At 40.0% G+C, this 15,741-nt stretch overlaps 1 protein-coding gene across 5 annotated transcripts in view; it reads left to right on the top strand.

Annotated features, from left to right (window-relative positions):
- DENND1A (DENN domain containing 1A) overlaps positions 1-15,741 on the top strand; it is a 537,874-nt gene that overhangs the window by 271,980 nt on the left and 250,153 nt on the right. For all 5 annotated transcript variants that reach the window (XM_029202625.1, XM_029202629.1, XM_029202624.1 and 2 more), the window contains one exon: positions 2,986-3,039. In XM_029202625.1, coding sequence (XP_029058458.1) covers positions 2,986-3,039 — 54 coding nt within the window. The remainder of the gene's footprint in view (positions 1-2,985; positions 3,040-15,741) is intronic.

The raw sequence follows: 15,741 nt of genomic DNA, 5'->3' as shown, positions 1-15,741 counted from the left end.
CAGGTACAGTGTTGGTATTCAGTGGTAATTAACTTGGTATTTTCCCTCTTAAAGAAAATGAACATATAGGGGTTTTTTTTCATGATGATCACGTTGAAAGCAATATTACTGCCAATAACTAATAATAGATCTGTTATATACTAAGTTCCTAATTTATGCCAAGTATGCATTTCTAGTGTTCAAAACAACTCTACAAATAGATATTAGCATTCTCATTTCATAGTTGAGGCTTAGAGAGAAAAAGATTCTTGCCCATCCAAGGTCGTGTGGTTAATAAGTGAGATCGGGGCTTTTAAACCCAGGGCTGACTTCCAAGCCTATGTTCTTTCCACTAGGCCATGAGTGTTGAAAGAAAGGGAGGAAAGAAGGAACTGGTAGAGGTTTTTGCTCATTTTAATGGAGCATAGGAAGGAAAGAAACCTTTTTCCAGAAATTTGTGTAAGGAAGAGTGTCTGGAAAAGATGAAGAAATGAGCTTTAAACCTGCCCCAGTCATTGCCTCATAGCGAAGCAACTTTGCCTTTGTCTCTGTCCCTTTTCCTAAGCAGCTTGATCTCACCGTTTCAGTCTGTAATGACATCTGACAGGTAGCTGGGGAGTAGCCTGGGTGGGTCACCAGCTACTGGGGAGGAAGGGCCTCTCCTTCCTTTGAGTGGCTGCCAGGCCTCAAGGACAAGCCATCGCAGGGGCAGGAAGAACTGTTGCGGGGCGGGGGGGGGGGGACGTGCAGCTGTTTCATGCCAGTGGTTTCTAGGAATGTTTCTGACCTCCTCTGGTCCCAGCATTTCATGGGCGATGGAGCAAGACAGAATCTCAAAGGACAGCCTGGGGAGTAGTTGGTTTTGGAATTGAGTAGGCTCACTGTTTACAATCTGTTGCATTTGTAAAGGCAGATATTTTCTTCTTTCCTCTTCACAAGGAATTCCTCTCTCCATGTTGCATTTCTGAAGGGTTAGTCTCAGCTGTATTATAGAGCCTGAAAAATTGATAAAATGCAGTCTTGGACTTTCTGTCTTGAGTCACGAGAGAATGTTTCTGTGTGTCTTCTATAGGTGATTGAGAAAAATAGGAATATAAACTAACAGTTGAGAGAGTAATAATAATTTTCTTTTAAAATACCATTTATGGAATGCTAGGCACTTCACATATGTAACATTTATTCTTCACAACAGTTCTGAAGTAGATATTACAATTCCCATTTACAGGTTAAAAAATTGAGGTTCTGAGCTATTAAGTGAAGTGGCCTAAGATCACATAACTATTAAGTGTCTGACTCTGTGGTCCCTGTCCTTTCTCCCTCACTGTGCCGATCCTTATTCTGTGACTCCATCACCATGTGGACTTCCATTACTGAACATTTCCTGGGACTCCCTTCTAGCCATTTGGTATAGAATTTGGTATCTCATGGCATCAAATTTAACCTGTATTTTGCTTTTATTATTTTAATCCTCATTGTTGACTTGAATTAATTAACTAGTTTCCAGTTAGTTTCCCATAACTAATATGCTACATAATCTCTGTCATAATTCTTCATAGATAATGTTTTGACACAAACCCACAGATTTTGGAATAGTGCACTGCAGGGGGTGTTTTTTAAGTTATCTTTTAATTTTTTTTTCTTTTCAGTTTTATTAGTTTAATTCAAATGGCTTTAGCTATAATTTGCTCATTAAAAAGCACAGGTATAACAGTCTGTTATCGTGGAAAGAGCATAGCTCTAGTTATGCAGACCTGGTTTCAATCCTAGTTCTGTCACCTACTAGCTGTATGACCTTAAGTCACTTTACCTCTCTAAGCCTTAATTTACCCATTTGTAATATGGACATAATATCTATCTTAAATTTTGCTGTGGAAATTAGAGATACTATTTATAAAGTACCTGATATAAAGCCTTCCGTGCAGCAGGTGTTCATAAATACCTGCTGAATATTAGACAAATAGCTTATACTGTTATTGTTGCTATTTTCGTTATTGCAGTTGTCCTCCAGGCCTTTCATTTCAGGAAGCCTGTACAACTCATTTTTCCAGAGACCTACTTATTTTGCAGTTATCCAAGAATGGGGAGTGGGGAGAACTTCCTGAAATGTCACTTGGGGGTCTAGGTTTGAACTTTGGCCATGGCTAAGCTGACTTTCTCTGTATGTGACCCTTCCTGGCCTTTGCACAATCCCTTCTTTAATTCGGCAGCACCAGGCTCTTTCCATTCCTGCTTGCCATTGTTCTCTGAGTCTTTAGCAGCACGGAGGAGGTGTCATCAGTTCAGCCTGTTTTCATTTAACTCAGAGACACATGCTTGTTACAAACATGGAGATGCCTCCTTGAAAGTTCTCTGAACAGGTCAGGTTTTCGACTCCACTGAGTCTCCAGCTCCCTTCACTGGAATTTGCACTGGAAGTCAGGAGGCTTATTTGCAGAGCATGCATAGTGGAGAGACTTTCTCCGCTGTTAGCCATCTGCAGTGTCTCAGGGCAGCAGTCCTTCCGCTGGAGCTGTCCTTAACATCCCTTGGGCCTTCGGGGCAGATTTGGCCCGCAGCTTGTAGATGGATATAATCTCAGGTGCTGAAATGAAATGGCAGGTTTGGTTGGTAAAGACCATTCCTGAGTGAACCTAGTGATATTTGGTCCCTAGTGTCCACTTGCCTCACTGAACAATAAATTATGAAGTCTGTAGCTTTCGTTGTGTTCAGAAACCTGCAAACATCGTAAAAGAATTTGGCCTTTAACTTCCTTGAGGTGTTCTTTTGTATCTCAAAGAAGTTCCTCTTTCATAGAAAAGAACTCCATCTACCAAACGAATGATTTAATGCATCTGGCTTTAATCCAACATTATCCTAAGGAAATATTCCATAGACTGTTCTCTATGAGTGAAACCCTGTTTCTTCATCTGAGTGAGGAATTATCTTCAGATCATTTACCTGATTTCTGAATAATGTGCTTGTTGCATGCTTTTGCAGAAATAAATAGCTTTTGTTTTTCTTTTCCAGCATTCTTATTTTACTGTGCCTGACACCAGAGAACTTCCCAGCATCCCGGAGAATGTGAGTACTTGGGCAGGGGTGGATTAAATTTTTATTCCTCTTTGTTTTTTTTACTAATTTTGAAAGAAAATAAAAGGATATATTTTCCCATTATAAAAATAATGCATTATGAAAGTAAAACCAAATAGAGAATATTTTAAAAATATAGAAAGTATAAAGACAAGGAAAGATCATTATTCATACTTCTCAAAGGTAATCACCTATTAACATATTGATGTCTGATTGTAGTCTTTTGAGAATGTATTATTTACATAGTTAGAATCACCTATTACATAAGCATTTTGCCATTTCATTCACAGTCAATTTTGTTGGCTGCATAATATTCAATTTGCTATGTAGCTTATTTAGCTATTTCCTCGCTGTTGTGAATTTAGGGGTTTTTAGTTTTTGCTGTTGTAAATAAAATGCTTCTATGTAAAGAACTTGCCATATAAAGATTTCTTTATTAGGGTAGATATACTCAAGTAAAATTATGCTCCTACTACATTTCTGTATTGACTTTTAAGAAAGTAAAAGTAATTGTGGGTAGAAGTGTGAGGACCCCCATCCCCACCTCTTAAAGACTTAGCAGTGAACTTGAGTCTGAGGGAGCAGAGGGTAATATTTGCCCTCTGAACAAGCCGAATGACGTTATCTAGCCTAGGCTTAAGACGTATTTTCAAAATGTTTTACTCGGATTGTAAATAGTACTACATAGAATTAAATATAGAATCACCACCACTAAGGCACTTGGTTGCTTTTGAAATTGTGGCAAAATGTACATAATGTAACATTTACTGTTTTAACCGTCTTTAAGTATATATTTCATTGGTAAACACATTCACATTGTTGTGCAACTGTCACCAACATCCATCTCCATTTTTTCATCTTTCCCAACTGAAACTCTGTGGCCATTAAGTAACCCTTTAAACAACAACTCATTTCCCTCCTCCTCCCATCATCACCTGGCAACCACTATTCTTTCTGTCTCTATGAATTTGATTACTCTAGGCACCTCATTTAAGTAGAATCATACAATATTTGTCCTTTTGTGTTTGGTGTACTTCACTTAGCATAATGCCTTTGTGGTTCATCCATGTTGTAGCATGTGTCAGAATTTCCTTCTTTTTTTAAGGCTGAATAATATTTCATTGTATATACGTAACATACTACATTTCACTTATCGGTCGATGGACGCTTGGGTTGCTTCCACCTTTAGGCTATTGTGAATAATGCTGCTTTGAACTTTGGTGTACAGATTGAACTTTGTGTTCAATCCTTTTGATTCTTTTGGGTATGTACTTGATTACTTTTTTAAAGTACTGGAATAAGTCAGGTAATCACATTTAATTAATGAAGTTAGGCTATAGTGTTGTGATTAGGTAACAGTCTTAATAAACTGGGATTGTCGAAGATATTCACAAAGTTTACTATCTACGTGATTAGGCTCTGGTGGAAAATATTGCTTTTTTTTTGTTTGACATTAAGTAATAAAAAAATCCACACCACAGTTACCATTTTAACAACAATAGCTAATGTTCATTGAGTACTAGTGCTTTTCAAATAAGGTATTCAGTGCTTTAACTGTATTTTCTCATTTACCTCTCGTAATAAGCTTAGGTAGTCAGTACCCTAATTATTATTTTATATAAGGAAACAGAGGTCCTGAAAACTTAAGTAACATATTCAAGGTCCTACAGCACAGAAATGGTAGAACTGGAATTCAAACATTGATCTTTCTGATACTAGAAACTGAGTTCTCATATATTGTGCTACACTTTGAGCCCATAATTTTACCTTTCATCTCTCAAAAAATTCCATTGAAATGATAAGAGAACTATAAAATTAAGGAGAAAAATGTCCACGTAATGGCAGAAGGAGCCACCATGAGCTAGAAAATTTGAGGAATTTCTGCAACGTAAAGGAGATGGTTATTGAGCAGTCAAGAAGGTGTAGACAATGAAGGAACCCAAAAAGAACTGGAAAAGTCCTGCAGAAAGAGCAGAAGCCAGGGCTGTGGCATGGAACATTTATAAAAATTGATTATGGGGCTTCCCTGGTGGCGCAGTGGTTGAGAGTCCGCCTGCCGATGCAGGGGACACAGGTTCGTGCCCCGGTCCGGGAAGATCCCACATGCTGTGGAGCGGCTGGGCCCGTGAGCCATGGCCGCTGAGCCTGAGCGTCCGGAGCCTGTGCTCCGCAATGGGAGAGGCCACAGCAGTGAGAGGCCCGCATACCCCCAAAAAAAAAAAAAAAAAAAAATTGATTATGTGCTAGATTGCACTGAAGAATTCAAAATAGGAAAATTCAAACTCTTACAGGCCACTGTCTTTTATTACAATGAAATAAACCTAGAAATTAATGATGAATGAAGATTTTTAAAATATTCATCTACTTGAAGGAGTGGTTGGGTCAAAGAAGATAAAACATTGAAATTGGATATTATTTAGATAATAATAATTATCTAATAATTAGTGAGAACACTGAACAACAAAAACCTAACAGATTTGGCCAAAACTACTCTTGTGAAAATTCATAGCTTTGGATGCTTTCATTATAAATAATAACTTTAGAAAATCATGAACTTGACTTGCAATTCAAGAAGCCAGAAGAAGGATAGCAATAAAAAAAATCCAAACTTGAACAATAAGTTACAATGTAATTAGTTAGAAAATATTGTTAAAGTAAAATTGAAAAATAGACTTTTTAAAAACTAAATTACTAAAAACAACAAAATAATCTTAGACGTAGCCAATAAATTTGAAAATTGTGATAATATAAAATTTTCTAGAAAAATGTAACTGATCAAAGTCACCCTAAGAAATAGGAAATATGAGTATAGAATCATAACTTGGAAAGGTTAATGGAGTTCTCTTGACCTTCTCCACCCCTCGCTGCTATGAATGTGTCAGGTTTAGTTGGTTATATAGGCATGGTAAGGAACAGATATTATTACTGTTTAAACTGTTTCAAGTCATAGGAATGGTATGTATATATGTGTATTATAAGCAGCAAAAGAGGGCTTCCCTGGTGGCGCAGTGGTTGAGAGTCCGCCTGCCGATGAAGGGGACGCGGGTTCGTGCCCCGGTCCGGGAGGATCCCATGTGCTGCGGAGTGGCTGGGCCCGTGAGCGATGGCCACTGGGCCTGCGCGTCCGGAGCCTGTGCTCCGCAACGGGAGAGGCCACAGCAGTGAGAGACCCGCGTACCGCAAAAAAAAAAAAAAAAAAGAAGCAAAAGAAAAAATCATTGTAATCCCTGAGAAAGTCATGTTCTGAGTTTTTCTTTTCTTCATTTCTGTGATAGTAGTAGTTTTCAAATTGTTCTGCCTGGAGCCCTGCCTGAGGTTCTTTGGGACATGGGAAGGACTGAGGGAGCTAAACGGCTGACCCACCAGGGCATGGATGCTTCTGCTTTATTCAGAGCAGGTTCATTTCTATCTACTTAAATTGGGAATTCGGTAATATTTTGTTTGAGATAAAAGGGTTCTTTTGATTTTTTTAAAGCTTGGAAGCTACATTTTAAAAAACACAATGGGGGAGGATCATTTCAATTATATACCTTTATACCTGCTTTTTCTATGACAATGTATTATGAACATTTACCTGTGTTATGAAAAATTCTTTACAAATATCTTTGTTGTAAAAAAAATCAAACAATTCAGAAGTACATATTAAAAAAAGTGAAAGGTCCCACATTACCACCATCCCAGCCCCACCATCCCTCCCCCACCCCTAATCCCATTCTCCATCCAGAGTTTGATGAGTGTCATTTCAGACCTTTCTCTATGAATTTACATGTTAAATGTATGAATCCTTTTGTGTTGTAGACATTTTTTAGACATAAAACAGTACTGTTCATACTGTTTGGCAACTTATTTTTTTACTGTACTCTCAAAACTGTTCATATCTTTCATCTATGTTAAGTGATATTTTTGTTTAATGGTATTTTATTCTTATGAAAGTAATACATATTAATGGCTTAAACAAACATGTAATATCACATAATTGTTGATGAAATTTCCAAATTCTCCTTTATTCCCGTTCCCCAGAGGCAGCTACCTTCAGGTTTTTAGCAGTTGTAGTATTTCTCTCCATGTTTTTTCCTGACATGCTCATATTGCTGTTCTTAATTTTTCTGTTTCGGATAACAGTTATTGACTTTCTTATGGAAGATGAATTTAGGTCTTTATTACCTCTGATCCCCTCTCCCCCAGAAACACACATATACATAAAGTATCCTTTTCTCACTCACGTTTCCCCTCCGCCATCCTTTCTCTGTCTTCAGGAAAAAACTTAAATCAAAAGTTAATGTTTACATTTCAATGAGCAAGCTGAATCATACGATAGATTATGATATGTTTTCTTACTTATACATTTGTCAAATAAGAGTTCCTGGATTTCACATCTTACTGCTTATCTTATTCCTTTATTTTGGTGAAACATTTTCCAGTAGTTTCCTGACAGTGTTGGGGGCAACATGTTTAGACCTTGCATGACTGCGAATGACTTTATTCTACTCTTGATAGGGTTGGGCATTACCCTCAGAGCTTTGAAGACATAGCTCCATTGACTTCTAGATTTCACGTTGAAGCTTAGAAGTCTTGATCCATTCTGATTGCTGGGGTCTTTTTTTCTTTTTTATTTTGGGTGGGGTTTTTTTTGGATCCTTTATCTGTCTCTAGTATCTTGAAATTGTACAGTGATTTGCCTTGCTATGGGTCCATTTTCATCTACTCTGCTGGATATTTGGTGGACCCGTACAGTCTGAAAATTCATGTCCTTTAGAGCTGGGAAGTGTTCTCACATTATTTCTTTGAAAAAATTCTTCTTTATTTTTTTCTCTTTTCTTTCTCTGGGGTCTCTATGGTGGCATGTTAAGCTTCCTAGTGTTGATCCTTTAATTTTCATAACTTTTGTATTTTCCAGGTCTCTTTTGGTCTTCTTTCTACTTTCTTCAACTAATCTTTCCACCCTTTTGAATTCTTTACTTCTGCCATCACTGTTAATATCCAAGAGCTTTTTGGTGTTATACAGTAGATTATTCATTTTTTAATGGCATCTTGTTTCATGGGTGCAACATTTCTTCTTATTTCTTTGACACTGTTATTCATAAATTTAAAATTTTTTCTTCTCTTTGCATTGTTTTCTTCCTTAGAGGTCCTCTCTTCTGTTTGTTTTGTTCTGTATCTTTGATTGTAGAGGCCTTTCCTCAAATAGCTGCCCAATCCTATCTGCGTGAGGCCTTAAAAAGCTAATTGGAAGCTCTGTGTTCATGAATGGGACTTGTTACCTGGTGGGCTTTACTGTAGATCATGGCTTAGAGGCCTGGCTACTGGGGATGAGGGGAGGATTTTAAATGTCAATATCAGAATCTTTTCTTTTGGATTAGTCAATTTTCTCTTGCCAGTGACTGTAAGCTTCATAACACGTGTTCTGGAAGCTGAGTGGCTGGTAAGTTATAGGATATGAACATTTAGCATGTATACTTTAAGCTCCCCTCCCATTTTTTGTTCAATTCTTTATCCCCTGCCCTCAGCTGTACCTAGTGTTCCCAAACCTTTCTGGTTACTAGAAAGTAAACAGTTTTTCCTCAGGAGGGGTGCCAAAAGGCCAGTTGACTAGCTGAGTGAGCTGGGAGAGGAGAATCTTGGGATCGAATTACTCTTCTTTTTATTAGCACCCTTCCCCTAGCCTTTAGAGGTGCTCGGTGTCTCCAGTTCCTGAACTTTTTTGGAGTTCTGTGGTGTGAGTTGGGTTGGATGCTTGCTGCCCTGTGCCCTGGGCCCAGCCTTTTCTGGGCTGCCAAGTCATTCTTCTTTAGTTTCTCAACTAAAGTTTCGGTTGACACTCTTGATACCTGGGACCAAATCATTCTTTGTTGTGCAGGATCGTTTTGTATGTTGTGGGGTGTTTAACAGCATCCCTGGTCTCTCTCTACCCACTGTAAGATGGTACCCCCCCCCCCACCAGGCGTGACAACCAAAAATCTCTTCAGACATTGCCAGAAGTCCACTGGGGCGAATGACCCAGGTTGAGAACCATTTCTTTAATAACATCTGGCTTCCAAAAAATTTGACATCTCTCTGCCATTACTATCTTTTCTCCTGTTCTTTGAGGTTTACATCTTTTAAAATTATTTCATTGTGACTTTTCCTGGCAGGGGATGGTGAGGATTGCATGGTATCAGGAGAGAGAAAATATGTATTAAACAAATACGTATGTTTAATCCACCATATTTTACTGGAAATCCCCACATACTTTAACTGTGTTTCACCTACTAACAGACATTTAGATTGTCTCTAATGTTTTGCTATTATAATAATGTTATAATAACAATTATTGCCTAGGTTAAGTTCATCTTTCTATTTTTTAATTTTAAGGACTGAGAATTACTCAAGAACTTTAAGGTACCTGAAAGTCCTGACAGTTTCTCAATTTTCAAAACCACAATTACTGAGATTAGAAATAGTGTAGGAAAAAAAAAATTTATCTTCTTCATAACCCCACCCCCAATTCCTGTTTGCACTGTAAGCCACCTCCCCTGCCCCCGCCATTTAAAAAAAATCTGCATTCCCTCTGCTGGTTTTGCCACTAATGAGCCAATTCCCTGTGTATGACCCATTGTCCCCTAAACCTTCCTTTGCAGACCAGTAAAAGGCTGGCCTTGTTTGTTTCTAAGTGAGAATAATAAAAACAATCTGCCAGACTCCTAACATACATGGTTCCATTTAAATCCTTACAGCTATTCTGTGAGAGGTAGACGTGAGCCTCATTTTACATGTTGGGACCCAGGGCTCACAGGCCTGAGGTTATAGCACAAGGTCTGCTTCCAAATGGGGTGTAGTGACCCAGGTTTGTAAGGAACCAAAACATTTTGTTTCCATTATAACCCCCTGCGTCCCTACAGTTGACTTTTGATATTCATGAGGAATGGAAAAAGGAAAAGAAATGATTTTTCATATTTCAAGTATGAAATGAAGCAGGAAAGCTTTTCCTCTAAGGAGAATCTGAACTTCTGTAGGACCAATTTGTGTGATTTTTGACATAGAATCGCTATTGAGCTCCAGCCATGTTGAAATTTGCATTTTAATCTCTTGGCAGTTTTTCAAGGATTAATTTAAAATGACTAAATTGCTGCATTGCAAATTGAAACAAGCAATAACGAAGGGGTTGTTAATATGATATAGTCTGCTGTAGTGGAAAGAACATGAGTTTTGGAGACAGCCAGACACTGGGCTCCACCACTCTGGGACCTTGGGATACTTACTTATATTCTCAGGCCTCCTTATCTAATAAAGGAAAGTGGGAGGAACAAGTGAACTATTACATGTAAAGTTCCAAGTTCAATGCCTGGTGCCACAGAGATACTGCTTTTGATGGTCCTTTCTTTCGCTTTGTCCTTCAGCTTTCCTAAAATTCTAGTCTTAACCTCTCTTGAGTTGTGGCCAAGGGCTAGGGAGCATTACTTCTTGGAGCTTATCTTTTCTTGGTTTTTGCTGACATTTTTGGTTGTGAAGAGCAACACTTTTCATGGAGTGTATGTTTGGCCACAAAAGTCTCTTAGCAGCCACCATTGACTGGAAATGGTACAAGAAATAGAGTCCAGGACTCTAGTGCCTGTCATGTGGGAGATGTTGTGTACACATTTATTGATTATCTCCTCTTAAGGACTTCTGAACTAAGAGAATAAGCAAAGAAAAGGGTAAAAGGACTTTGGGATATGGAACTTGATTCTGTCAGCAGATAATTATATTCTTCTGGACAGCTTCAGAGAAGGGTTAATGTGGGAGAGAGAAAGGAGGTAGTATTGATTGAACACCCACCGTGGATCAGATCAGGCACTATTTGCTATATCATGAAATCTTCACAGCAGCCTTACAGTATGGTTGTTATCCCTGATCTGAAGAGGAGATAGAGCCCAGAGACATGAAGTAACTTACCCCTAGCCACCCAGCCAGTAAATTGTAAACCAGCATTCACGCTCAGGTCAGTCTGATTCCATCACCAAGACGCTGCTGGGTCCTGGCCCTCTGCTCCTTGGCTCCCAGTACCTTCCTAAGAAATCACTCATCCTAAGTGTAAATTATAGAATTAATTGTGTGACTGTTTTTATCAGTTCTCCTTCCATAAGGATAGGGATCAGATTTTTTCATCACTGCATCTCCGTAATTAGCACTGTACCTAGAACAGAGTAGATGTTCAGTATGTATTTACGGAATGACTGAATGATTGAATGAATGAATGAATGAATTAGCAATGCAGTCACTCTCAGGAGAAGGAAAAATAACAGTTCCTTTCACTTGGCTTTTGAGCCAGTGCGTCTGCAAGATGTTAATGAAAAGCAAATGGAGAAAATTAAGTCTTTCCACTTTCAGATCCCTGTTGAACTTAATTCTTATTATTTCTACAATTTCTGTGTAAAAATATTTTCTTCTTTTTCACTGAAAAACTATCACTATGTAATTGCTCTTCAGGGTTTTTTCTGTCTATCAAGTTAACACATGTAGGAGTGAATTTTATACAGGCAATAATTAAATGAGCATAAATCTTTATAAACAGTTGACCTGCATTTAAAAAAAAAGTCACAGATCATGAACAGATATGTATTCATAATTACATTGTAAACTGGCTCTATAAGGAATTTTTTTTAGTGTCCAGGGTTTGAAGTTTACTTTTGATTAATGGATAATCATATAGACCTTCTTTTAGAATATTAAACAAACCTGTCTTAATTATCTGGCCTGTGTCATACCAAGTGGTTAATGATGCGAAGAAAGCATTTAGAATGGACAGTTACATATAACATTGCCCAGACTCCACTTTGTCAAAAGATGCACCATGATATAGAAAAGATTTATGAACTCATCATGACTTTCAAAAATAAACAAAGTTGAAGTGGCAGTAGAAGACCTATTTTCAAGTACTGAGATTATAGAGAATTCCATTGTTGCTGTTAAGAGTTGTCAGGTAATTGTTTATTCTAATGGTTTTTCCATTCATACAGAGGGATAGAAGTTGACCTCCGGGTAAACTCTGCTTTCTTTCCTATAAGGTACTTCTCTGATTTGATTGCTTATGTGAGTTTGTGGGATTCTTTCTCAAACAGATTATTTTAGAATCCAAATTTATAATTTCTTTTTAAGAATCCTACACAACTAAAATGACCTAAATTCTTATTTTAAAAAATTAATTGAGGATTTTAAAGGTTTACATTATGGTAAAATAATCTGAGCAAGAGTTATTTCAGGAAATAAGGCCCATGGACAAAACCAGCCTCTTGCCTTAGAAACCTCCTCCAGACACAGTACAGTAAGTCTTTATCATCTATACTGTGTATAAAGCTGAGAGTGACAAAGACTAATAAAATGACAGACCGTGGGGCGGACTAGCATCTGTTTCGAAGGCTCCAAGGAGTACCCAGCTTAGAGTCAGTTCTTTAGTTTGGGGATTATCTCATTTCCCTAAGGTACTGAACCTAAGACCCTTTTTCTCTGAGCCCCACTGTATCCCCTCCCTTCCGAGGCCCATTCCACCTCCCATCACCACCCCCACCCCCACCTGCTTCCTCACCCGGGGCGTGGATCGCAGTGAGCCTGAAGTCCCCAGCCACCTGGATCGGCACAGGAGCCAGCAGGGACAACTAAAAGGGAGCAGCCATTATGGGGCTTCTCCTGGGGGAAATGGGGTTTTGCCAAGTGTCTTCCTTTCTTCTTTGTCTGGATTTAGAGCCACAGAGAGTTAGAGCTGGAAGTGTTCTTCCGCGCTGTTGCTTTTGTAGAAATGAAAAGCCTGGAGAGCCTTGTACGTGCCTCTTCTGAAGCTCAATTTCCGGGCTGCTCTTTCTCTGTTAACCAGAGACCTTTCTCGGACTTGAGCCCTGTTCGGCCTGGAAAGTGGTCAGCTTTGTGTCCCTGCTACCCAGCCCTACAGAGTGGGCCCAAATAATAATTACTAGGCATATAGGAGGATGCTCAGAGGCACATAACTATATGTAACTGAAAATATGCTTAAACTCTATGAATAGAAAAGGAATGTTCTTCCTTAAGCCTAAAAACTTACTAGCACTGAGAAAACTGAGCCCTTTTGAGCATGGACACTGGGAAGTAGTCCGTCTAAGCAAGGTTTTCCTTTTTAGCAAGTGAGTCACATGGAGGAGTAATTGTCAGGGAATAAAGGGGGTGGTTATTTAGGCTTCGCCATGATGGCATTATAACCCAGGACACTGGGCCTAAGACCAGGTGGACAGCAATACCATGTTTGACAGGATTGATGGTTCTTTAGAAGGAGGATTGATCCTTCATTAAAAGACTGGACTCTCCCTTTAAAAAAAACTTGTTGGGCAGGTGGACAGATGTGGAGCACAGGAACCTGGAAGTCTGGGCCTTGTCCCAGATGCTTCCTGCCCCCTTTCAGAGTCTGATCCATTGTCAAGTCCTGTGATTCCACTTTACAGAGATCTGTGACATTCATATTCAAAGCTTTTATCTGAATAGCTTGTACTCATTCTTTCCCTGAATGTGGCAGTAGCCTATTAGCTGCTTGCCCTGCCTCCTGCTTGCCCTCTCTTGTGCATCCTCTACAGGACCTCTAGGAAGATCTTTCCGCAACACGATAGGACCATCCTGATTCTTCAGCAGCTCCTTGTTACCTCCCTGTTATTATCAAGTCTAGGCTCCCACAGGATCTGAACTCAGCTCCCCTGCCCCAGCACGCTCCCTGCCCTGCACCCTGCCCTTCAGTCCACTGACCTGCATAGAGCTGCTCTCTCCGCCTTGCCTCTGGCTGGAACACGCTTCTCCCCCTGTCCCCTAAGTGAACCCCCTGTTGGGAGGCCCAGAGAAGTATCTTCTCCTCTGTCAAGTCTTCCCCAGCCTTCCCCCCATATCCATCTGGCAGAGTTGAATCTTCCCTTCTCAGCCAGCCCTGGCGCATGTCTAGCCTGGATCACAGTTCTTGGCATATGAGGTTTCTGGGTCTAACGCTGCTCCTAGAAAATGGGGATCATGTTTAGTTAATCTCTGCAGGCCTAGCTCCCAGGGTGGCACTAAGCACTTAGTAGGAGTCAAACAGGTGTTTGTTGACTGGCTGATTATAGGAGACAGAAATGGAAGATTGAAGACTTAGTTCCACTGAAGCCAAGTGCTGGGAGAAAGTGGCATACCTGTGTTTTTTAACAAATAATAAGCTCACAGTGTGTTCTGGCTACAGTCTTAACTTAGGACAACTTGCCATGGAAGCCTTCTCTTCTTATTCCTCGTCCCCTGACCTCTCTGTGAAATGTACACCTGCCTCTGTGTACAGTTCTCCCTGCCCCCCTGCCCCAGGTACCTGAAGAACAAACCACCTATTTCTTTACATTTTAAATGAATGTAGGGACTTCCCTGGTGGCACAGTGGTTAAGACTCTGCACTCCCAATGCAGGGGGCCCGGGTTCGATCCCTGGTCCAGGAACTAGATCCCATATGCATGCCACAACTGAGAGTTTGCTTGCTGCAACTAAGGAGGCCGCTTGCTGCAACTAAGACCCAACACAACCAAATAAATAAATAAACAAACAAACAAACAAAAATGAATGTAGCCACTGATACCTTTAAAAGCTCTCCCTCCTCCAGCTACCTTACCTGACTTTGTGAGTCTCCAATGTCAGTTCTTTTCCTGTGGGCCCTTCATCATTACTAAGTAATTGATCACTTCATCCAACTCAGACCCAGGTTTTCTGAAGTCAAGTGGTCCATTCTTCCTAACATACCACATTGTCCCCCTTCGAGGCCCTCGTGTTTCTCTTATACCACCCTGCTCACGCCTGAGCTAACGAGCAGTAGTCTTCAGTCAGTTGCTTTCTCCACTCATTGATTCTCTCTTTCATCAAACTGCTAAGATGATGGGATACATCATTTTACCCAAAGGGATCTCAGTCTGGTGGCAAAAACATACTTGTAACTGAGTGATTATAAGATAGAGACAAATTGTCATGGAATCATAAAGGGCAGCTTGACAAATGAGGAGTTGAGGAAGCCTTTCAGGAGAAGGTGACATTTGAGCTGAGTCATGAAAAGTAAATGGGTGTCCTTAAGGAAGAGAAGAGCCTTCTAGGCAGAGGAAACAGAGGAAGTAAAGGCCTGGGGGTGTGAAAAGCATGGCAGGTCTGAGAAATTGAGGGTGGTTGTAGCTTAAGCTACCGGATTCTTAAAGGCAGGGGGAAGGAGGCCCCTCTCTCTGAGGGCTTTTCTTCTGAGATAAGGCTTGATGGGAGCTGCAAGGGCTCCCTCCAGGTGTTCCCAAGGTCCGTTCTGCCCCACAGGTGCTCCTGTGGCTGATCGAGGTTTCCAGTCCATTCCCACCCACTCCCACTGCCTAGGCGGGTGGCGTCCCAGAAGGAAAGAGGCAGGGAGGAAGCAGATAAGAAAGACAGCTTCTGTTTAGACACAAATATCTTGGTAATCAGCACAGATGGGATGAGAAATACCAAAAAAAGTACATGACAGTTTAGAGAGAATTTGGTTAAATGTTACATATTTTTAACATACCTGTGTAGAGTTTTTGGACCAAGCACCTGAATCCTTCAGAACCTGGTTGGCCTGGGGGTTATGCCTCAACCAAGTGGTGTTTTTATTTCAGAAATGTTCCCTTTCCCATCCACAAAAGTATCCTTGTGATTTTTTTTTCTCCCACCAAAATAAGGCGCAGGATTTGTCTCTGACGCTGTGTCTCCCTATTTGGAC

Source organism: Monodon monoceros, unplaced genomic scaffold, assembly GCF_005190385.1.
Source record: "Monodon monoceros isolate NGI ecotype Baffin Bay Population unplaced genomic scaffold, NGI_Narwhal_1 Super_Scaffold_5, whole genome shotgun sequence".
In the NCBI taxonomy this organism is placed as follows: domain Eukaryota; kingdom Metazoa; phylum Chordata; class Mammalia; order Artiodactyla; family Monodontidae; genus Monodon; species Monodon monoceros.
Note: the sequence above shows the minus strand (reverse complement) of the source record. Positions and strands in the feature narration are given on the sequence as shown.